We start from the raw sequence: 22,811 nt of genomic DNA, 5'->3' as shown, positions 1-22,811 counted from the left end.
ACACACGACTTCTCAGATAAAGACAGTAAACATTTTCTATATGGAAAAAATTTCCAATTCCCCCTCCAAAAGTGACTACTGTTTTGGTCTCTATAACCATAACTAAGTTTAGCTTATATTTGAACTTGATTATGGCATATTTGTCCTCCTTTCCAAGGGTAGTGAGAGTTGATGGCTTGAATCTCTGTCTTTTCTGTCCTTGTTTGGCATTATGTGAATTTGGAGGTAATCAGTTGATAGGTGGTTGTTACCATAGCTCTACTTTTTTTTTCCAGTGTGGTTTATACCATGATCAGAGAGGTGTTTCTTAGTTTTCATTAATATTGATTCTTCAGAAGGTAGTTTTATGACTAGAAATTTGTTTAGAATGCAGAGATTTGAATTGCTTCTGCAGATAACATAGTTATCTGGCTTGCTTTCATTACAGTATTCTCTAGGCATATAGCCAAGAAGTAGGTAGAGGAGGTCTTGGATTGCCTCCTAATATAGAGGTCTTTTGGAACCATTTTAATAGTAGCTTCTAGGCATTATGTAAGTTAGCTTTCAGGCATTGCAGGTTACTTAATAAGGTATTTGAGTGTTTCTGATTGTGATTGTAGGGATAAGAGTAAATTGGTGTACTTCTGTTTACAGCTAAGTATGCATTCTTCACCTGAAAGATTTTGACATTTATTTATGTGTAAAGAACCTAGAATATTACCTTAAGGACAGTTACACAAACATTTGAATGGTTAAAATCCATGAGAGACACTTTACAAAATGAAAACTGAAGTGGAATTATTCATCATGATTTTGACTTCTACTGCTTGAATCAATTCTGTTTTTCAAACGGAATTAATGGTTACAACATTGTTTTTTATAAATACTGAGCAGCAGAAGCCTTGTTTACTGCTGCAACAATTGGTGCTTTTGGGAGAAATATTTTTATTTCTCAAATATGTATTTTATAAAGTTGAAACAGTACCTAACAATGAAAATACGTATCTTTACATCCTAGTATGCCTAGTTTTGAAGAATAGATACGTTTCATAAATTTGTACAGAAGTGGACATGAAAATACTTTCTCATTAACATTTGGATTATGAATGCTTTTGAACTTATGAATGAGAATATATAAAGTTTTGTTTTTTTTAAATATGTAGTAAGTTTGCTTAATATACTGTAGCCCTAAGAATTTTATAGTTGTCTTGAAATAAAACCTTATATATCAACTTCTCTTATGTAGGTTTTGCATTTATGAAGTACAGAAGGCTAAAGCAAATTGGTTAGATTAGACATTGAAAAAGTGTGGTTATTATCTACAAAATATTAAGACTTTATATAATATCTTTTGGGCCAGATTTAGAAAACCACAAACAAAAACAACTAGAATGTTATTAATTAACAGCCTTAAGAGCTTTAAGAGCTGACTTCTCCAGATAGAAAAAAATATTTTTAAGGGTATGTTCTATGTTTTTGTGTTGTTTTGATGAAAATGAATGTTATATTTGTATTTAGTTTTGGGAGATTGGATTTTTTTTGTATGCAGAAAAACCTTATTTTTGTGGTTGTATGTTCTTCAACCTTTGCTTGTTTTCACTGGGGTAGTTATTATACAGAATTCACTTAGTATCTTATTAGGGTAAGAATGCTAATATATGGAATAAAGGATATGGTTCCTGCTCTGAAGAACTTATGATTTAAGACACAACTTGAAGAGCACTTAATAATGAAGCATTTGAATTACTGAGTTGACAGAAAATAAAATGAATGGTGTCTAGTAAGACTGGGCTAATTAATTAAGCTCCTTGGCAAAAATATTTTTCTAATCTAGGTTTTGAAGAAGTGGTATGAAGATTGGTGGAGAGGGAAGGAATATTGGTGGAGAGGTAGGGGAAAAGTTATGTTAAAAAAGCACAGAGATGGAAATTGTGGAATGTAAGCGTTTCCCTTACTCAAAATAGAGTCTATTTTAAATGAATGTAATGAAGAATAAATTTGATAAGATGTGGCCCAAGCTGGGGGAATCTAAAGAAGTTTGGATTAGAAATTAGAGATAAGGGATACTCCTTAAGGCCACTGAACAGAAATAAATGAATAAAAATAAAGAAAGATTAGCAGCCAGATAGAACATGATTTGAGAAGAGATTGAAGTGAGGAAGGCCAGTTGGAGGTTATTATCTTGGTGGGTGAGAGGGAAGAGTAAGGATGGGTAGTTTTAAAATCAAGCAAGTGAATTATGTGCCTCCTGTTTGTCATGCAAAGTTAAAATAAGAATGGAACACTTTTATCGTCTCATTGAAAATAAATTTACTTGGACACACAATTTGCAAATAAATTATTAACACTAACTGGGATACATTCACCTTGTTCTATTAAAAAACTGATGAGCTTTTAAGTTTGGTTTGAAAACGAAGTAACACCCAAGGAAGTTATGCTGTAGTGGTATTTTCTGAATTGCTAGTACTTTGAACTAAAAAAAAATTACTTGAATATTAAGAAGAGCTTGTATTTGTAATGTTGTATTCTGAGTTATAATAGTATATTTTAGACATGGTTTAAGAGACATTCTGATTGGTATAGGAGTTGGTGGGAAAACAGATAATAAAATTAATAATCTGGAATACCAGTGTTTAAATTTGTTTTAAAATAAATACTTATTTCAAAATTTAGGAATAGTTGAGAACACAGTGTGTTGGTAGGGGAAAAAATAATCCTTATAGTTCCCTCTGAGCAGTAGCATTTTTTGATATTTAAGATGTAAGATGTTTGTCTTTATTGGGGTTTTTAAGGGTGTTTAAATGGAATGGATACTGTGTCTTATAGTAAGATTCTTGTTTTTTTATTAAAAAAAATTTTTTTATGTTTGTTTATTTTTGAATGAGAGAGACAGAGTGTGAGGTGGGGGAGGGGGGGTGCAGAGAGAGAGAGGGAGACACAGACTCTGAAGCAGGCTCCAGGCTCTGAGCTGTCAGCACAGAGCCCGACGCAGGACTCTAACCCACAAACCGCGAGATCGTGACCTGAGCCGAAGTCAGACACTCAACCGCCTGAGCCACCCAGGTGCCCCAAGATTATTCTTAAAAGAAAAGAATTAGAAAAATATGAAAAAGTTTAGAAGTAAAATAATTAAAATTTTTTATCTCCCTTTTTTAGAGTTATTAAATAGAACAGAATTTGGGAGTTTATAGAGCCTAGGAACTTAAGGTAATATGTTAGTCTTAGTTTAACAAGTTTACATTTTAACTGTTCTCACAGTTAATAAAGACTTAATTTCAGTAAAGAAGTTAGTGAGATTTCTGGCAACATGATAAAATAGACAAGTACATTTGACTGTGTCATTTACCTGTTGTAACATCATTTACCCTATTTCCCTGTCTCTACCCATTTGTGCCTGGAAACTTCTTAGAAATAGACCTATTTCCACCTTTGTGCACTGCTTGGGTCTACGTAAGCTGAGAAGCAATGAAAAATCATCACATGCTTGAGGACAGGCTGCAGTTTGAAAGGCCAGATTGACTATTCCGTATACATTGAGTCTACTAAAGCTCATACAGAAAAGAGGTGGAGGAGATAGAGATAATTTGTGGCTATGATGGGATCAAAAATCTTGTGCTATGGCATTGAATGCCTTAATGGTGACTCTGCCATTAAGAGTGGTAGAAATGGCATCCTAAGAAGATGTCCTTTAGTGTGATAATTGCTTGTCCGCCTTCCTCCTGGTTCATCTTATTTTCCAAGACTTACCAACTCCCTGTCAAGTTTGATTAACTGATAGCCTTCCAGCAGCTTTTTCTTAATTTAACAGGAATTGGTCCTCCTCACTCCCTGCCTTTGCAGATTGGATTAAAAATTTTTGGTGTGTAGTTTTATGAGTTGTATCTAAGACATAGTAGGAAATCTAAATCATTAAAAATAAAGGAATGGCAGGCCTGGTGCCTGGGTAGCTCAGTCTGTTAAGCGTTCGACTCTGCATTTTGGCTCAAATCATGGTGTCACAGTTCACAAGTTAGAGCCCCATATCAGACTCTGTACTACCAGTGCAGACCCTGCTTGGAATTCTCTCTCCCTCTCTCATCTGCCCCTCCCCAGCTTGCGTGCTGTAGTGTGCACACGCTCTCTCTCTGAAAACAAATAAAGTTAAAAAAAAAAAAACAAAGGAATGGCAAAAATACTAAAACAAGTTCATCAATATCAAGCAAAGGATAAAACCTTTTCTAGAGTAAAATGAGTGAAAAAAATTTTTTAATTAATAAAAAGTTAGAACTAAACTCTATCAGTTTGAAATTGTGTGTGATAAACAGTATTGAAACATGAAGTAGAGTAAGTAATGTTTCTTTAGAGAAATTAGTAACACCAGTCTTTTTAAGAGAGTTTAATTTACCTCTCAGAAATTAATAGATCAAATAAACAAATTTAAGATATGAAGATTTGAATAGCAATAGATTTTATTTAAAAGATGTATGTCAACCTTTGTTCCAAACAGAGAATACAACATTCTTTTCAAATTCCTGTGAATTTTTTAAAAAATCGTGTTTTGAGTTTCAAAGAGAATTTGGGGTTCTAATAAGAGGAATGGCGTAGGCCAGTATTTTTTTTTTTTTGATTAAACAATAAAACTAGATATTAAAGCCAAAATGATGTTAACTACTTGCTTGGATGATGAAAACTGTGTCCTGTTGGGATTTAAGCTTCAATTTCGTACTATTTAGAAATGAACAACAATGAGTATACGACATGAAAAAACAGATGAGATTAATATTCATTTAAACATGATGGGTTAAAAAACTTTCATTTACTTTGCTATCCCTACTAGAATTGGAATAGTGGTTTTCGTTTGTTTTTTTAAAGGCATAGGGTGTCAGGGACAAAGAAAACTGAAAAGTTGATCACGGAAAACTCTGGAGGCTGAAAAGCAACACGTAGTAACTAATTTTGTAGATCTGAGAAAACTGAATTTTCCGCTTATTTTTGGGGAAGGCCTAGAATTGGTGCCGTAGATCCTGGGGTTCTTCAGAAATTGGTAGCTTCAGGTACTTTTGAAAGAATTGTCCAAAAGTCTATGATAAAAAGTAAGCAACACTCATGGTACCAGGAGAGGGTTTCTTACCCTCAAGTTTCTTCTCTGTACTGGAGAACTCTACACACAGCTTGGGTTAAGGGTGTCATACTAAATAGTATTGACTAGAAATCTACATCCAGGAATCCTCCCCAGCCTCTTTTTCTCTACTGGTCCTGAGAATACTGGGTGTTAGGCTTATAACCCCAGATGTGAGGTTGGAAGATTAATCCTGTTATAGCAAACTAATGATCAGGAAAAAAGGCCAACAGATAATAACAGATGTGGATTCACCCAGAGAAATGGCCCAGACTGGTCCACATCCTACAATGACACCTACCCATTAATGCAATTTAAAGACAGCCTTTAAATGTTTCATTTTCAAATATGACATTAAGGATCATTTGAAGATAACCTCAGTATGAAAGAGAAAGAAATAGAAACAGTTCAAGAAGAAAAAAAGTTACTGGAATATGTTTGGAAGTAAGATAAATTCTATCTTTGAAGCAAGAAAGGATGCTTGCTTTAAAAAGAATCCTCAGAAAACAAAGAAAAGCTCTTAGACATTTAGAATATGAAATAATAGAAGGATTGGAAGTACAGGATATGACATTAATAAAAAAGCTAGAAATTTAGAATGTTAAATACTTAGTAGAAGGTTGGAAGATAAAGTTGAGGAAATCTTCCAGAAAGCAGGACAAAAAGAGATACAAAGTAGAAGGTAAGAATATGAGAGGATCATACTTGGTGAATTCAACATGTAAAAAATGAGAATTACAGAATGGGGAAAAAATGTGTGGAGGAAATTAATAATTGAACAAAAAACTTGGGTTTTCACACTGACAGGGTGCACGGAATGCTCCGCATAGTGACTAGGGGGGAAGAACCCACGTCAAAGTACATCATGGTGAAATTTCAGACATTAGAAATAAAAGGAAGTTCCTAAGAGCTTTCCCGTTTGAAGCATATAAAAGGGATTAGGAATCAGTAACAATGGAAAGTAATTGTTAATGGAATAATGCCTTCAAAGCATTTGAAGGAAAGGTATTTCCAAACTAATTCTATACCTTGCCAAGCTGTCAAGTGTGGGAGTAGGCTAAAGTTATGAAACATGAGGTCGTTGGAATATTTATTTCAATTGCACTGTATCTCAGGAAGTTACTAGAGGACGTGGACTTTATCAAAATGATGAGGTAAATCAAAAAGAGGGATTATCCAGGAAATAGGATCCAGTACAGGAGATAAGTAAAAAGAATGCATACCTAAAATAATGGTGAAGGGAGATCCAAGGAGTGTGGCTGTGCAGCAGGTCTGAGAGTTATTAATTTAGATTGGAACAAGAAGCCAAGGGGATCTAGATGGTATGTCTTTAGAAACGTGTGTGTGCATGCACACAAAATAGAGGGGATTTTTGTGATTTTTATTCAAAAGGGACGTTTATATGTAGTTTTCTTTTCCTGTGATGTCTTGGTTTTGGTATGAAGGTAATAATGGCTTCATAAAATGAATTAGGAAATGTTCCTTCCTCTTCTTTTTTGAGGAAGAGTTTGTGGAGGATTGGTGTCAATTCTTTAAACGTTTGGTTTAAAGGTAGATTGTACCAGAGAATCCATCTAATCCTGGTTTACTTTTGGTAAATTTTTTCCTTATTTAATCTCTTTAATTTATAATGCTATTTGGATTTTCTACCCCTTCTTGAATCAGTTTCAGTAGTTTTTCCCCCTAAAAATTTGTCCATTTTATCTAGGTTATTTAATGTGTTGCTATACAGTTGTTCCTAATGTTCCCATATAATCATTTTTATTATTATAACACCAGTAGTAATGATCCCTTTATCATTCTTGATTATAATAATTTGTCTTTTTTTTTTCTTGGCAGCCTAGCTGAAGGCTTGTAAACTTCATTGATGTTTTCAAAGAACCAACTTTTGGTTTCATTGATTGTTCTGTATTATTTTTCTGTTCTCTGTTTCATTTATTTATGCTGTAATCTTTATTTTCTTCGTCTGCCTGTTTTGGGTTTAGTTTGTTCTTTTTCTGTTTTTTTTAAGGTCAAAGTTTAGGTTTTTGAATTGACATCTTTTTAAATGTAAGCATATATAGCTATAAATTTCCCTTTAAACACTGCTTTCACTTCATCATTTAAATTTTGGTGTGTTGTGCTTTTGTTTTAATCTTAACGTATTTTATAATTTTCCTGTGTGATTTCCTTGACTTCTTGTTTTTTAGGAGTTTGTTGCTTAATTTCCACATATTAATTTCCCAAATTTCCTTCTGTAACTGCTTTCTAGTTTCATTCCCTGGTGTTTGGAGAACATACTTTGTATTATTTTATTCCTTTAAAGTTCTTGAGACTTGTATTATTGCCTAACATATAGCTTATACTGGAGAATGTTCATGTACACTTGAGAAGGAAGTGTTCTGCTGTTTTGAGCGGAGAATCCTGTACCTGTCAAGTCTAGTTAGTTTATAGTGTTAAAGTCTTCTGTTTCCTTGTGTTTGTTTGCTTTTTTTTTTTTTTTGGTCTGGCTCTATCCATTATTGGAAGTGAGTTAAATAAGTCTCCCAACTATTTTTGTTTGTTTTTGTCTGTTGTCTATTTTTCCTTTCAGTTTTATGTTTCTGTTTCATATGTTTGAGTCTTTATTCTTAGGAGTATATATGTTTATAGCTGATCTGTAATTTTTGATTAATTGACCCTTTTATCATTATAAAATGTCTTTCTTTGTCGTCTCTAGTAACATTTTTTTTAATGTCTATTTTGTGTGATAAGAGTACAGCCATTCCTGGGGTACCTGGGTAGCTCAATCAGTTGAGTGTCCAACTCTTGATTTGGGCTCAGTCATGATCCCAGTATCATGGGATTGAGCCTTGTCTCAGGTTCTGTGCTGAGCGTGGAGCTTGCTTAAGATTCTGCCCCTTCCCTTCTGTCTCTCTAAAAAAAAAAAAAAAAAAAAAAGAGTATAGCCATTCCAGCTCTTTTTCTTGGTTATAGATTGCTTGGTATATCTTTTTCCATCCTTTTACTTGCAGTTTATTTGAATCAAAAGTGTCTTTGAACCTACGGTGTATCATCTCTTTTAGATAATGTATAATTGGGTTGTCTTTTTTTTACACATTCTGTCAGTCACTTCTTTTTGATTGGAACGTCAAGTTTATTTGCATTTAATATAGTTACTGATAAGGGAGGATTTATGTCCACTATTTTGTTACTTGTTTTGTGTTTGTCTTAAGGTTTTTTTCTGTTGTTCTTTTTTCCTCTACTGTTACCTTCCTTTGTTCTAAATAGATTATTTGGTAGTACCATTTAAATCCCTTATTAGTTTTTTTTCACTATATATTTTTTCATTGTGGTTGTCCTGGGAATTGCAATTAATAACTTTACTTCAATCTAGTTCAGATTAATAGCAACTTAATTTCAATAATATACAAAAATTTTTCTCCTGTATAGCTCCATTTCTTCTCTGTCCTTTGTGTAATTATTCTCATGCAAATTATGTCTCTATATGTCTCTTAAATCAGAAGAAAAAAGTTACAAAATTAAAAGTTATTTAATGTTCTATATTTTATATAATATATTTTATGTATATTTTATATTGTATCTTTAATATTTACTTATCTAGCTACCTTTACTGTGCTCATTATTCTTCAGGTGGATTCAAGTTATGGTGTAGCGTCCTTTCATTTCAGCCTTAAGGACGCCTTTCAGTATTTCTTGTATATTAGGTCTCCTGGCAACCAGTTCTGTCAGTTTTTGTTTATCTGGGAATGTCTTAATTTCGCCTTCATTTTTTGAAAAGTAGTTAAAGAATTCTTGGTTGATAGTATTACTTTTTCAGTACTTTGAATATGTCTTCCCTTTGCCTTTCTGGCTTCCATGGTTTCTGGTGAGAAATTATTAATTTTATGGAGGATCTCTATACATGACAAGTCACTTATCTCTTGGTTATTTCAGGATTCTCTGGTTTTTTAGTTTATTTATAGTAGTTCATTGAGTTTTTTGGATGTAAGGTTTATATTTAGGGAACTTTTCAGTCATTTATTTAGATATTGGTGTTTTTTTTTAATGTTTATTTAGAGAGAGAGAGATAGCAAGTAGGGGAGGAGCAGAGAGAGAGGGAGAGAAAATTCCAAGCAGGCTCCACACTGTCAGTACTGAGCACAACATGGGCTCGAACCCACAAACCATGAGATCATGACCTGAGCCAAAATGAAAAGTCAGACACTTAACTAACTGAGCCATTCAGGCACCCCAGATATTTTTTCTGCCCTTTTCACTTCTCTCTCTCTCTCTCTCTCTCTCTCTCTCTCTCTCCCCCTCCCTTCCCCTCTCTCTGGGACTCCCATTATGTGTATGTTGACATGCTTAATGGTGTCCCCCAGGTATCTTAGACTCCTCTTTTTTTTTTTTTTTTTAATCTTTGATTTTTCTTTCTGTTTTCAGAGAAGTTAATCACAATTGACTTATCTTCAGATTCACTGATTTCTTTTTCTGCCTGTTCAAATCTGGTGAAAATTTCTAGTGAAGTTTTAATTTCACTAAAATTTTTTACATTTCAACTCCAGAATTTTTTTATTCTTTATCATGATTTATATCTATTTATATTTTCTATTTGTGGGACATCTATCTCATAACTTTCCTTTGGTTTGTTAGACATAGATTTCCTTTAGTTCTTTGAACATGTTTAAAATAAGCGATTTGTGAATGTGGTTAAGTTTAATGTCTGTGTTTCCTTGGACACTTTATATTGACTGTCTTTGTTTTCCCATGTATATGAACGATTTTCTTTTAAGTCTTTTTTTTTTAAGTGTTACTGTTTTTTTGTTGAAAACTAAATTATTAATAATGTGGAAGCTTTGATAATCAGATATTCTCCCCTCCCCAGTGTTTGTTGTTGTTACTGTTTGTTTCTGTTTGTTTATTCTGAACTAATAAACAAAATTGAATTGAGTAAAATCTGCTTTCTTTAACATGGGTGACTACTGAAGTCTCTACTCATTGAGCTTAGTGTTCAACTAATAATTCAACAGAGGTGTCCTTAAATACCTGTAATCAGTGAGTCTCCCAGTTTTTGTTTAGAAGGTCTGTGTGTGTTGGAGCCTTCAGCATTCAGAAGAGAATTTTGTAACTTTGCCTTACTCTTAACTTGCTGCTTGTGTAGAGCTTCACGTTAGCCAGAGGTGAGTGCTTAGGGCCTTCTCAGTTTTTTCCTGAGCATGTGCACATACCTGTGCTTACATATGACCATCTAGATTCTCAGGAATATTTTGGAACTTTTTGAAGCACCCAGTTTTTCTTTTTAAGCTCTTTTGGTTAGCCTATTGTTTGTCTCAAGTGTTATCCACTGCCTTGGTCAGCTGCAATATGAAACAATTGCCTCTGATAGTTTTTGACAAATACCCTTGGGGCAAAGAGTTTTGTTTTGTTTTGTTTTGTTTTGTTTTGTTTTGTTTTGTTTTGCATGGAGGGAGCTCTGAGGTCAAATTAAGATAGCTTTGGGAGTGGGGTCTTCCAGGAAACCACCAGACATGTCAAATAATGACAGTCCTCTGGGAATGTAGTAGTAGAGGCAGTCCACCTTCTTCTGCCCCCCTGATAGAACTGCCAGGCTGTTAGTTTTCACCAGGTTTGTGGACTGTTGACTTTCAAAGCTACTATAAAGCTGGAGTGGGAGGCTGGGAATAGGGCAAAATAAAAATGCCACAGTTTGCTCGTCTTACTAAAATATAGCTGTCTTTCTTGAATAAATTCTCCCCAGATTGCTGCGAGCCTTTGGTTAATTTCTAGTTTGGAAAATGTTGACACTATTTTTGCCAGTGTTCTTCTTGGTTTAATGGAGATGATGCTTTTCAAATGTCCTTATTTTGATATTTTTGCTTATGTCTTACTGTTGAGTTTTGAGAGTTCTATATTCTGTTTTAGATGGCAGTCTTTTGTTAATGTAGTTTACAAATACTTTCTCCAACTCTGTCACTTTTTAATCATCTTAACAGGATCTTTCAAAGGGTAAAAGATTTTTGTTTTGATGAAGTCCAGCTTATCAAGTTTTTTCTTTTGTGGATCATGCTTTTGGTGTTATTTCTAAGAACTCTTTTTCTAGGTCTAGATCCTGATGATTTTTCTGTCTTCTACAGGATTAATAGTTTTACATTTTATGTTTAAATCTATAATCCATTTTGAGTTAATGTTGGTATAGAGTGTAAGATTTAAGTTGGTATCCTCTTTTTCTTCTGTCTGTATATTCAATTGCTGTAGCACCAACTGTTGAAAAGACATTTTTTCTCCATTGAATTGCTTTTACACTTTCGTGAAAAATTCAGCTAGCCATCCTCAGTAGGGCTTTGAGGAGGTTTTAGAAAATATAGAAGGAATACAAGGAGTTAATTCATTTTCTCATGTAGGGTTCAGTCAGATCCAAAGTGAAAAATCCACATACAAGTATAACTACATTGTTTAGAACTCAGGGGTAGGGGAGGGATGGTTAGAGAAGGGGTGGTGGGTAGTCTTGATTTTCATAACAAGCTTTAATTGAAATCTTAAAATAATGTATTTGAATAATTTTAATTAAAGTAAAAACAAAATAGTATAATGCCAATGCTTTACTCGGGAAAATTCAAAGCCTTAAATGTCTATATTTTTAATAGTGTAATGTTTTTAATGTGGAAAAAAATACTCAGAATAACACATGGTAAAAATGTGCAACTTTAGAATTCAGAAGTGCATACCTTCTTAACCCCTAGTCAAGAATTTAACACATTGCCACTCCTTCCACTCTGTTCCCTCCCAATCAGCCTCCCCCCTTGTCTTTGGGAGGCTACCATCCCACCTTTTATGGTAGTCACTTTTTTGTTTTATATTTTTATTACTTAAAAATACATTTTTGAGGTATATATTTTTTCTTATTAATGAAATTTGCATAATTGGATCTTGGCTTTTTTCAGCATTATTTGTGAGAGTCATTTATATTTTCACATAAAATTGTAGTTCATTCAGTTTCGTTGCTCTACAGGCATACCTCATTTTATCACACTTTGTTGAGCCATGCAAGTGCATTTTTTTTATTTATTTATTTTACAAATTTCAGGTTTGTGGCAACCCTGTATCTGCAAGTCTGTCGGCACCAGTTTTCCAACAGCATTTGCTTTACGTCATGTTTTTGTGTCACGTTTTGGTAATTCTCACAACATTTCACGCATTTTATTGCTATATTTCTTACGATGATCTGTGACCAGTTATTGTTGATGTCACTACTATAATTGCTTTGGGGTGCCAGAAACCACGATGGCCTGGTAAACTTAATAAATGTTGGTTGTGTTCTGATTGCTCCACTGACTGGCTGGCTGTTCCCGTTTCTCTCCCTTTATTTGAGCCTCCCTGTTCCCTGAGACACAATATTGAAAATAGGCCAATTAATAATCCTACAATGGCTTCTAAGTTTTTAAGTGAAAGGAAGAGTTGCACGTCTCTCACTTTAACTCAGAACCTGGAAATGATTAGGCTTAGTAAGGAAGGCATGTCAAAAGCTGAGATAGACTGAAAGCTAGGCCTCTTGTGTCAGTTAATGTGTGAATGCACAGGAAAAGTTCTTGAAAGAAATTAAAAGTGCTACATCAGTGAACACATGAATAATGAGAAAATGAAACAGCCTTATTGCTGATATGGTTGAAAGTTTTAGTGGTTTGGATAGAAGATCAAATCAGCCACAACATTCCCTTAAGCCAAAGCCTTATCCAGAGCAAGGCCCTTCAGGGGAGATAGCTCAGGGATAGAGCATTTAATTACAGAGCAAATCCCTCTCTTCAATTCTGGGAAGGCTGAGAGGTGAAAGGCTGCAGAAAAACTGTTTGGAGCTAGCAGATTTTGGTTTGTGAGGTTTAAAGAAAGAAGCCTTCTTTAGAACATGAAAGTGCAAGGTGAAGCAGCAAGCGCTGATATAGAAGCTGCAGCAAGTTATTCAGAAGATATCTAGGTAAGATAATTAACAAAGGTGGCTACACTAAACAACAGATTGTCATTATTGACAAAGCAGCCTTCTAGTGGAAGAAGATGCCATCTAGGGCTTGCATAGCTAGAGAGGAAAAGCCATTGCCTGGCTTCAAACGTCAAAGAACTGGTTGACTCTTGTTGGGGGCTAATGCAGCTGGTGAAACCAGTGCTCATTTATCATTCTAAAAATCCTAAGGCCCTTAAGAATTACACTACATCTACTCTGCCTGTGCTCTATAAATGCAATAACAAAGCATGGTTGACAGCACATCTTTTTATAACATGTTTCATTGACTATGTTAAGCCTACTGTTTGACCTACTCCTAGGAAAAAAGATTCCTTTGTAAATATTACTGACAATACACCTGGTCAAGAGCTCTGACAAAGATGTGTAATGAGGTGAATGTTGTTTTCATGTTTGTTAACACAGCATCCATTCTGCAGCCCATGGATCAAGGAGTAATTTCAAGTCTTATTTAAAAAGTACATTTTGTAAGACTGTAGATGCCATAGTGATTCCAAAGATAGATATGAACAAAGTAAATTGAAAACCTAGATTCAGGGGCGCCGGGGTAGCTCAGTCAATTGAGCATACGACTCTTGATTTCAGCACAGGTCATGATCCCTGTCATGGGTCATGGAATCGGGCCCTGCATTGGGCTCTGCACTGAGCCTGTAGCCTGCTTAAGATTCTTTCTCTCCCTCTGCACCTCTCCCCTGCTTGTGTGTGTACTCTCTCTTACCTGTCTTTAAAATAAAAAAATAAAACCTGGATTCACCATTTTAGATGCCATTAAGAACATTCATAATTCATGAGAAGCGGTCATAATAACAACATGGACAGCAATTTGGAAGAAGCTGAATTCAACCCTCATGGATGACTTGGAGAGAGGTTCATGACTTCAGTGGAGGAAGTAACTTCAGGTGTGGTGGAAATAGCAAGACAACTAGAAGTGGAGCCTGAAGGTGTGACTGAATGGCTGCAATCTCATGATAAAGCTTGAACAGGTGAAGAGTTGCTTCATAAGGATGAGCAAAGAAAGTGCTTTTTAAAGATGCACTCCAGTCCTGGTGAAGATGCTGTGCAGATTGTTGAAATGACAACAAAGGATTTACATATTATATAAACTTGATAAAGCAACAGCAGGGTTTGAGAGGACTGGCTCCAATTTTCAAAGAAATTTTACTGTGGCTAAATTGTTTTCAAACAGCATCACTTGCTACAGAGAAATAGTTCATGAAAGGAAGACTCATTTGATGTGGCAAACTTGTCTTATTTTAAGAAATTGCCGCAGCCACCCAACCTTCAGTAGCCACCACCCTAATCAGTCAGCATCTATCAACTCTGAGGCAAGACCAGCAAAAAGATTATGACTCATTGATAACTCAGAAAATGGTTAGTATTTTTTAGCAATAAAATATTAAAAATATAATAATATAATATAAAATTAAGGTATGTACTTTTTTTAGACATAATGCTATTGCACACTTAATAGACTATACTATAGTGTATACATAACTTTTATATGTACTGGGAAACCAAAAAATCATTTTACTCACTTTACTATTTTGCTTTATTGTGATGGTCTGGAACTGAACCCATGCTGCTTGTTTGTCAGGTATGCCTGTATAGTACAGTACATTATATGAATATCCTACAATTTATCCATTTTGTTATTTGTGGAAACTTGGATTGTTTCTACTTTTTAGGCTTTTTAGGCTTTTATGGATAATGCTGCTATGTATTTACTTGTGCATGTCTCCTCGTGTACTCATGCACACATTTATATTGAGTAAATATCCAGGAGTTTAATAGCTTGGTTTTAGGGTACATTTATGTTTAATGTCAGAAGATACTAAATTTTTTTCCAAAGTGTTTTGTAACAATTTACAATCTCATCAACACTTCTGCATTTCAATTTTACCAACACTTTATATTGTTAATCTTTAATTTTAGTCATTTTAGAGAGTGTGTAGTGGTTTTAGTTCCCATTTGCCAGTTTCCAAATGTATCAATTGACTCCCCTTTTTTTCCTGAGTATGGATCACAATCTCCTCTTTCTTTGTGTAGGATATAATTTTGCTTGAAAACTGGACATTATATTAACATGTTTTAGTGACTCCGGTTTCTGTTAGTGTTTTTCTGAGATTTGTTGGGTGAGGTTTATAGTCTGATTTTGATGCTTGCCCTGTGGTTTTCTTCTAGGGATTCCACTAGTTTTCATCTGTTCTCCTGAGCTATGGTTCTGTCCTCTGGCACTTCAGCCTTGTAAGGCTTCACCTTCTTGTTGCCCAAATGGTGCACACTTGAGAAATGCACTCTGTTGAAAAAGCAGCAGTAGTACAGCTCTGTTTTTCATGTGTAAAAATACTGGCCTCTGCCAGATTTTTTTCCCTTGACCCCTGCAGTTCTCTTTGCATACTTCCTTCATCAGTCATCTGGTGATTTGAGCAAAGTTTATACTGATAATTTTTTCACTACTTCTCTGGTTCTCTCACTGCTAGTTCTCTCACTTAAATTTCTATTTCTATTTTCAGCTGCTTCTCCAGGCCTAAAATCTGATAATAATTCTGTATTATCTTTTTCCAGAGATAATTTTTGTTTGCTTGTGCCTCACCTGGAGTGACCAGCAATCTGGGGTTACTTTATTTAAATTTTAGGGATTGAGTTTGTTTTGTTTGTTTGTTTTTGTTTTAATTTGCTCAGCTAAAGCCTTTAGGTAAGGCTGCAGTACATGCAAGGACTTGTTTACTTCTGGCTCACTAGAGTTTAGTCCTTTGGAGTCTCAGTTTAATAGCGGGCAGTATTCAGTATGGCTCCCACCATTTCTGAACTGCATTCCTGTTTTGGTCCCCTTAGCTCTAAAACAACGTCAGAAATTATGATCAGTGTCTCAGCTGCCTCATCTGTATTGGTAAAAACCCCCAAGGCAAAGAAACATCCTTGGATGCTGGGTTTGTATCAGTAGGTTTCCATCCCATCTTGGATCTTGGCCAGGTCATTCTTTACTGTTGTGTTAACTTTTTGGTGCCTTCAAATTGATAGTTTTTTAAATATTTTGTTCAGTTTCTCTAGTAGGTACTTCAGTAGGAGGATTGATAAGTTATTTACTATTCTGCTATTACTACAGTTATTTCGAGAATGTTTGGATTGATGGGTGCATATAGTGTCATTATGGTAATGATTAAAGCTTTTGGCTTGGGTTTTTTTCTATGGTGGCTTCATTACTAAGTATGTTGTGACGTGGCAGAGATGCTGCTGGCTGCTCTGACATACGTAATTCTCATGGCTGTTATTTCCACTGAAGAGTGTATCTTTCCTAGTACTTGGAAACATCCTGGGAAGGATTCCCACTTTCCCACACTGGCCTGCCTCCTCATCTATGAACAAATTGCTGTGGCTGCCTGAGGAATTCTCATCAGCCTGGATGCCACTTGTTCATCCCTCAGTCCGGAGGCCTATGGTGCCACTTTAACAGTTGAGTGAAGAGTGTTTTATTAATGGGCAGTCAGGGTGCCATTAACATAAATCGGAAAAAGAGGTAAGATAGCAGATTGCTCGTTAATAGTTTTCATAGATCATTTTGGAGGACCCTGAAAATTTTCATTATATGGTTATATCTAGTAAAGCTGTCTAGCAACAGAATTTCACAAAAAATAATAGTTGACTGGTAACATTACTTGTAAAAAGGATTTTGCTCAGTTTATATGTCTCTTGAAATTGACAAACTCACAAGATGTTTTGTAGAGTCACTGCTAATAAAAGAGTAAAAGAGACTTTTATGTCTCTTTTTTCCTTGCCTTCAAAAATTGAGGTCAATTGTTAATCTAAAATAACTCTTCTAGCGACTCCTGGGTGGCTCAGTTGGTTGAGTGTTCAACTTCGGTTCAAGTCATGATCTCACAGTTCGTGAGTTTAAGCCCCTGTTCAGATTCTGTGTCTTCCTCTCTCTCGGCCCCTCACCCACAAAATAAACATTAAAAATTTTTTTAAATGCTTAAGAAAAATAAAAATAACCCTTCTAGGGATAAGAATAATTTAATTTGGTTTCTTTAGGATTGAGTTGTATCGGTTTGCTGTTACTGTGTAATAGACTACAGTAAAACCTTGGTTTGTGAGTATAATTTGTTGTGGAAATGCTTATAATCCAAAGCACTTGTATAGCAAAGCAAATTCAAGAACCGTTGGCTCAGTTGTGATCATGTGACATTCGGTGTCACCTACTACTCAAATTGCAAGACATCACTTGTTTTAAAATTTATTAGAAATGTTTGCTGGTCTTGCGGAACACTCACAGACCAAGTTACTTGCAATTCAGGGTTTTACTTGTACTGTAAAACTTGGTGGTTTAAGACAAACCTTTATTGTTAAAACAAGTCTGTAAGTCAGCTGGGCAGTATTTCTGGTCTTGCCTGGACTCATTTATGAGTCTGCATTCAGCAGCAGGTCAGGAAGGTGGTGTTGGTACTCTTGACTGAGTTCCCTAGGGTGGCCTGTGGTGGGACATTTGGGCTGTCCTGTTATCCTCCAGCAGAGTAGAGGAGGCTTGTTCTCATGATGGTAGCAGGATTCTAAGAAGAACCATGCAAGGTCTCCTGAGGTCTAGCTCAGAATTTGTGAACTGACGTCTGTTACATTCTATTGGTCTTCTTATAAGGAAGCCTAGATTTAAGGGTAGGGGAAAACACTCTACCTCTTGATGGGAGAAACTGCAAAGCCTCATTGTCAAATGCATGAATAATGGGGAAGTGTAGAATTGGAGCTGTTTTTGCAGACAGATTTTTGATTCATGATGTAAAATTAATATTCTATATTTGTTTAGTTCCAGGTTGACCTTTATTATATTTCAGGAGGAATTGTGTTTGCATATAGAAGTTTAGGCAAGTATAAATTAAATATGTCAATCTGTTCAGAGGTCCAGATGATTCTAGATACGTATGTTTCATTGGATATATCTAATGACATTCTGGAAGCATCGTTCATGCATTGAATTACCAAAATTGTAGTACCAGTTGTAGATGTTGAAAGAGGATTTATTTTCACCTCTACTCTTTTTTGGTTATAAATGACAATATTCTTTTTGTATTCATTATTGTTACTCTGACTTCTTTAATTAGAGATTTCATTGTTTTCTCAAGTTTATTAATATTTGTATATTGTGATCTTATAATCCGTTTTATTGAAGTGTAATTGGTATGTAATAAATCATGTTTTATGTGTACAATTTGAATACATTTCGTATCTGTGTATACCCATGAAATCATCACCACAATGAAGATTATAAACTTCTCCTTTACCCTCAAACTTTACTTGTGCCCCTTTTAATCCTTTCATATTTATTGCTCCTCCCTTATGCAGTATATAATCTTTTTGTGTATATTTTTTTCAGTCAGCATAATTATTTTCAAATTCATATACATTGCATGTGTCATTAGTTCACTCCTACTTATTCCATTGTAAAACTGTAAGGGTTCACATGTTGGTGGACAATTTTTCCTTCAACTTTTGGCTATTACAAATAAAGGTGAACGTTTGTAAGTTTTTATATGAGCATATGCTTTCATTTCTTTGGGTAGATACCTAGAAGTGGAATGACTGGATCATACGTGTAGTAGTTGTATATTTGACACTTTAAGAAATGGTGAAACTTTCTACAAAGTTCTCTTTCAGTTCTGGTGGCTACTGACATTCCTGACTGTGGCTGCAATCTTCAAAGCCAGTGTTTCAAATCTCTACTCTGTCTTCACCTTCTCTTTGTATAGTCACATTTCCCTGTCTCCCCTCTTTCAGGAATATATGTGACTGTACTTAGGGCCCACCCAGATAATCCAGGGTATTCTCTCCATCTCAAATTTTTAACTAATTACATCTGTAAAGACTTTTCTTTTGGGAGGAGTGGTCATACAAGGTAATATTCACAGGTATTAGGATGTGCATTCTCTTTTACAGGGCCATTGTTTTTCATCCTTTCACACTCAGCAACTCCTAGTGGACTTTTAGTCCTCTCACTTTGATTTATAGTTTAGTTTGCAATAGGTCACAGTATCCAGTTCTGGGTAGGTAAAGATTGGTGGTAGTGGATGGCAGAGAGAATATTCTTGTCTCTTCTAGACATTATGTAGAAAACTCCAGGCCTGTGATTCTCAGTTGTGGCCCTGGAAATAGCAGCATGATCTTAGGAACTTACTAGAAATGCAAATTATTAGGCTCCAACTTAGAACTACTGAATCAGGAGCTCTGAGGGTGGGGGCTGGCAGTCTGTATAACATGCTCTCTAGGTGATTCTGATGTATGCTAAAGTTTGTGAACCACCTTTCTAGTTTATTGACATTATTAGTATTAAAACCATATTCACCTTCTTCTCCAACTCTTTTTTGCTTAAGTCCAATACTTTAATTAGTCCGGGAATTATAGTCCACAAACTTTGTTTTCAGTAGGGATGCAAACATTTAGAACTAAAATCTTGGTACTGATGATCAGTGAAATTAATTAATTTACTCTATAGAAGTTTGCATTGGTCTGATTTTTGTCAGTTGTATCTTACTTAGATGTAGTTATTTCATAAAGTAATGTTACTGTATTCAGAAGTGATACGAACTTTTTTTCTCTAGTCCTGGAAATGTGAATTAAACTCATTAGCCTGAATTTTACTTATTTCCCTATGTACATTTTGGGATACAACACAAAATTTCTTATCTTTCATTCAGCCTACATTGTTGTACTTTTACCACGTACCATCCAGTGAAAATGCTGAAATAAGCTGAATGACTTCTTGGCCTCAGTGTGTCCACACTGTAGTTCAGAAAAACACACAAGTAAACAATTGATACAGAGCTATCACCAGTTGTTAATAGCAATTGAGAAACACAACATCGCTGAAGAAATTAGAGAAGGATCTTTCAGGATAACTAATATTCAAACTAATATTTGAATATTGCAAAACTAGTAAAAAATATGTTAGCAAAGTTAGAGACAGTAAGTGTAGTTTGCCATGTTAAAAAGCATGAAAGTTGAGTGTGCATGGGAGCTGTTCTGGGAGTTGAAGGGGTTTAGTATTAGAAACCTGGAGTGAATGGGAGAGTAAAGATTGGGGATAAATCGATAAGGATAAGATCATTGATGAGTAGTGTTGAAGGACTTGAAGCATAGATGTGACATCTTCAGGATAGCTGTTTGAAAATGAGGACTTCTATGATTCTGAGAAGGATGAATTTGAGATGATAGTCTGGAAATAGAGCAGTTACAGTAATCTAGGTGAGAATGGCAGTAGGTATGGTGGTGCCATTTTGGGGGAATAAGAATTTAAAAGAGTAACAAGCTTGTTTCAGGTAAGGAGAGGAGATGTGTAGAGTACAGAATAAGACATACTGAGTTTTCAGAATTTGTGAAATGTGAAAAATTAGAGGTAGGTAATTTTTCAAGTATAAGGGAATGTTGGGGTGGCGGTCACATTATGCTAGATTGTAGGTTAAATTGAGGAAGTAGGAGAGTATCAGTATATATTGCCTTCTAGAATAATGGCCCATGGCATTTAGCAAATAATCATTGTTAGTCATTATTACAGTTGTTATTAGTGTATACTTTTATGCCATCTCATACTGTATTTTTATCTTCAGCTTTTTGGTGTACTTTTTGGCATGTATGTAATAGTGTTAGACAAACATCTAGATAGAGATGTGTGTTTTAACAAATACTGATTTTAATTATTGCTATACTATTAAAATTAATCAAAATAAGTTATTGTAAATCTTTAAAAAATTTTATTTATTTATTTTTGAGAGAGAGAGAGACAGACAGACAGACAGAGTGTGAGCAGGTGAGGGGCAGAGAGAGAGAGGGTGACACAGAATCCAAAGCAGGCTCCAGGCTCTGAGCTGTCAGCCCAGAGCCCCATGCAGGGCTCGAACTCACGGATTGCAAGATCATCACATGAGTTGAAGTCGGATGCTTAACCAACTGAGCCACCCAGGTGCCCCATATTGTAAATCTTTTTTAAAGATAACTAGAAAGATTAAGTTTCTCATTTGAATATATCTCAGTTCATCAAAAAGGTAGTATTTAGCAAGTTTCCTAAAAGTTTAAAATGATCGTGTTTTAGTTGAATGACTTTTTCAGATGTTACATAAAGAAAATAATTAGATTTGCAGTTTTTAATTTAAAACAATAAGTGTGTCATAGAAATGTACTTATTTCTATCTGAAGCAGAAAACTAAATGATGGTCTTTGCATGTATTTTTTCAGGTTTGAGTTAATTTCGAATGAGATTGTTTTTGCAACGAGATGTTAATAAGACAAAATCTAGGTAAGTAGAAGACTTTGTTAAGTGTTACGTATCAAAGTAGGAATAATACAAAAAACTTACGTTTTAAAAATGTGTCTTCAAGTTCAGAATTAATGAGTTTTTCAATAAAATTTTGAAATATGAAGAACTGACTTTGATGTACTTGCTCCAGTTGATTTGGTGGAAGTAACAGTAGAGCTATGAAATTGTGGAACTAAATTCTTCATTTTCCTTCTTTATGTTGAGTTTAATGCAGTTTCCAGTGACGATTAAACATAGAAAATTGAGTTGGCATTTGGTTTAGCTATTCAGAAACCAGTTCAGTAAGAGATTTGCTAGATTGCTTCAATGTTTTCTTAGTGGATGATAGTACTTGAGTAGTTTTTGCCTTTGTGAATTTTACTTTTTTGTTTCTATTAATGAAGCCCTTCTACAAATTGATTAAATTTGCCAAATTGTGTTTTTTTAATGTTAGTATAATGTTCAGAACTGTAAATGATAATATTTTTCTTATGAATATTTGTACTGAATGACTTTCTAATTTAGCATTGTGCTTTGCTTTAATTTTTTAAGACTGTTGATTTTCAGGAAATTGAATTGTGATCATGTACTTGTTTGGTTTGGTATATGGGGTTTCAATAATACAAGCTGTTGAGATGTTAAAAGGATACATTTGCTGTCTTTTGGTAAATGAACATGGTTTCAGGATATAAGCAGATTAAAAAGAATACTTTGATAAATTGTAGTTAATTTGGTCTTTCTCCAATCTAACCAGATGTTTCAGCTGTCAGAAACTAACTGATTTCAAAGTTAAAAAAAGAAAAAAAAAGCCCAGAGTGAGAAGTGCTGTAGTTGAGTAATATGCAGTTAAACAGTGTATTCTCAGTAAGTAGTTTAGGCATAATTGGAAGGAGAGTTTCACTTTTATTGCTATTACATAATAATTGTAATGACAGTGTGAAGAGTTCTTACTGTGCTCTATATTGTGTTAACTGCTTCTCATGCCTTATTAATCTTTATAGTACTTCTTGTAAGGTAGGTATTGCTGTATAGAAAATTTTTATTTTTTTTGTTTATAGTGAGCTATTTCTTTTCTTTGGGAAAAGTACACTGTTTTCACAGCATTTATTATAAAGAATACTTGCCTGTATATCTTCTTGTAGGGGAAAAGAAGCTAGACTTTTTTACATAACGTCTTATAGGGATTTTGTTTGCTAATTGAATATACAGCGTCTGTTAGAACCTTTATTCTGATTTCTTAAAAGTCAGATATTGCTTAAGGGATGACACTGGTTTAATTTATTCTGGCCTTATTCTACCACAATTATGTATGCATTTTTTCTTTTTTTAGTAAAATATGTACATTTTTACATAGATTAAGTTGTAATTTATATGTGGTAAAATTTAAAGTATAGAGCTAAATGGGGTTTTTACCTATATGTTCACACATGTAAGTACCATAGAGGTCAAGATACAGAACATTTTCATTGCCCAGAAAATTCCTC

At 34.6% G+C, this 22,811-nt stretch overlaps 1 protein-coding gene across 30 annotated transcripts in view; it reads left to right on the top strand.

Moving 5' to 3' along the window:
* ZNF644 (zinc finger protein 644) overlaps positions 1–22,811 on the top strand; it is a 104,923-nt gene that overhangs the window by 8,526 nt on the left and 73,586 nt on the right. For 13 of the 30 annotated variants that reach the window (XM_086717519.1, XM_086717502.1, XM_086717518.1 and 10 more), the window contains one exon: positions 21,267–21,327. The exons of 1 other annotated variant lie outside the window; for it this stretch is intronic. In XM_086717519.1, the coding sequence (XP_086573645.1) occupies positions 21,306–21,327 (22 nt within the window). In that variant the 5' untranslated portion in view covers positions 21,267–21,305. Of the gene's footprint in view, positions 1–11,530; positions 14,421–16,332; positions 16,503–21,266; positions 21,328–22,811 lie in introns of those variants that run through there. 16 more of the 30 variants (XM_086717496.1, XM_086717515.1, XM_086717491.1 and 13 more) reach the window with 5 other exon arrangements.

This window comes from Puma concolor, chromosome C1 (assembly GCF_028749965.1).
Source record: "Puma concolor isolate L17-30 chromosome C1, mPumCon1.1.hap2, whole genome shotgun sequence".
Taxonomy (NCBI): domain Eukaryota; kingdom Metazoa; phylum Chordata; class Mammalia; order Carnivora; family Felidae; genus Puma; species Puma concolor.
The sequence above is the reverse complement of the archived record's forward strand: the minus strand, read 5'-3'. Positions and strand labels throughout refer to the sequence as shown.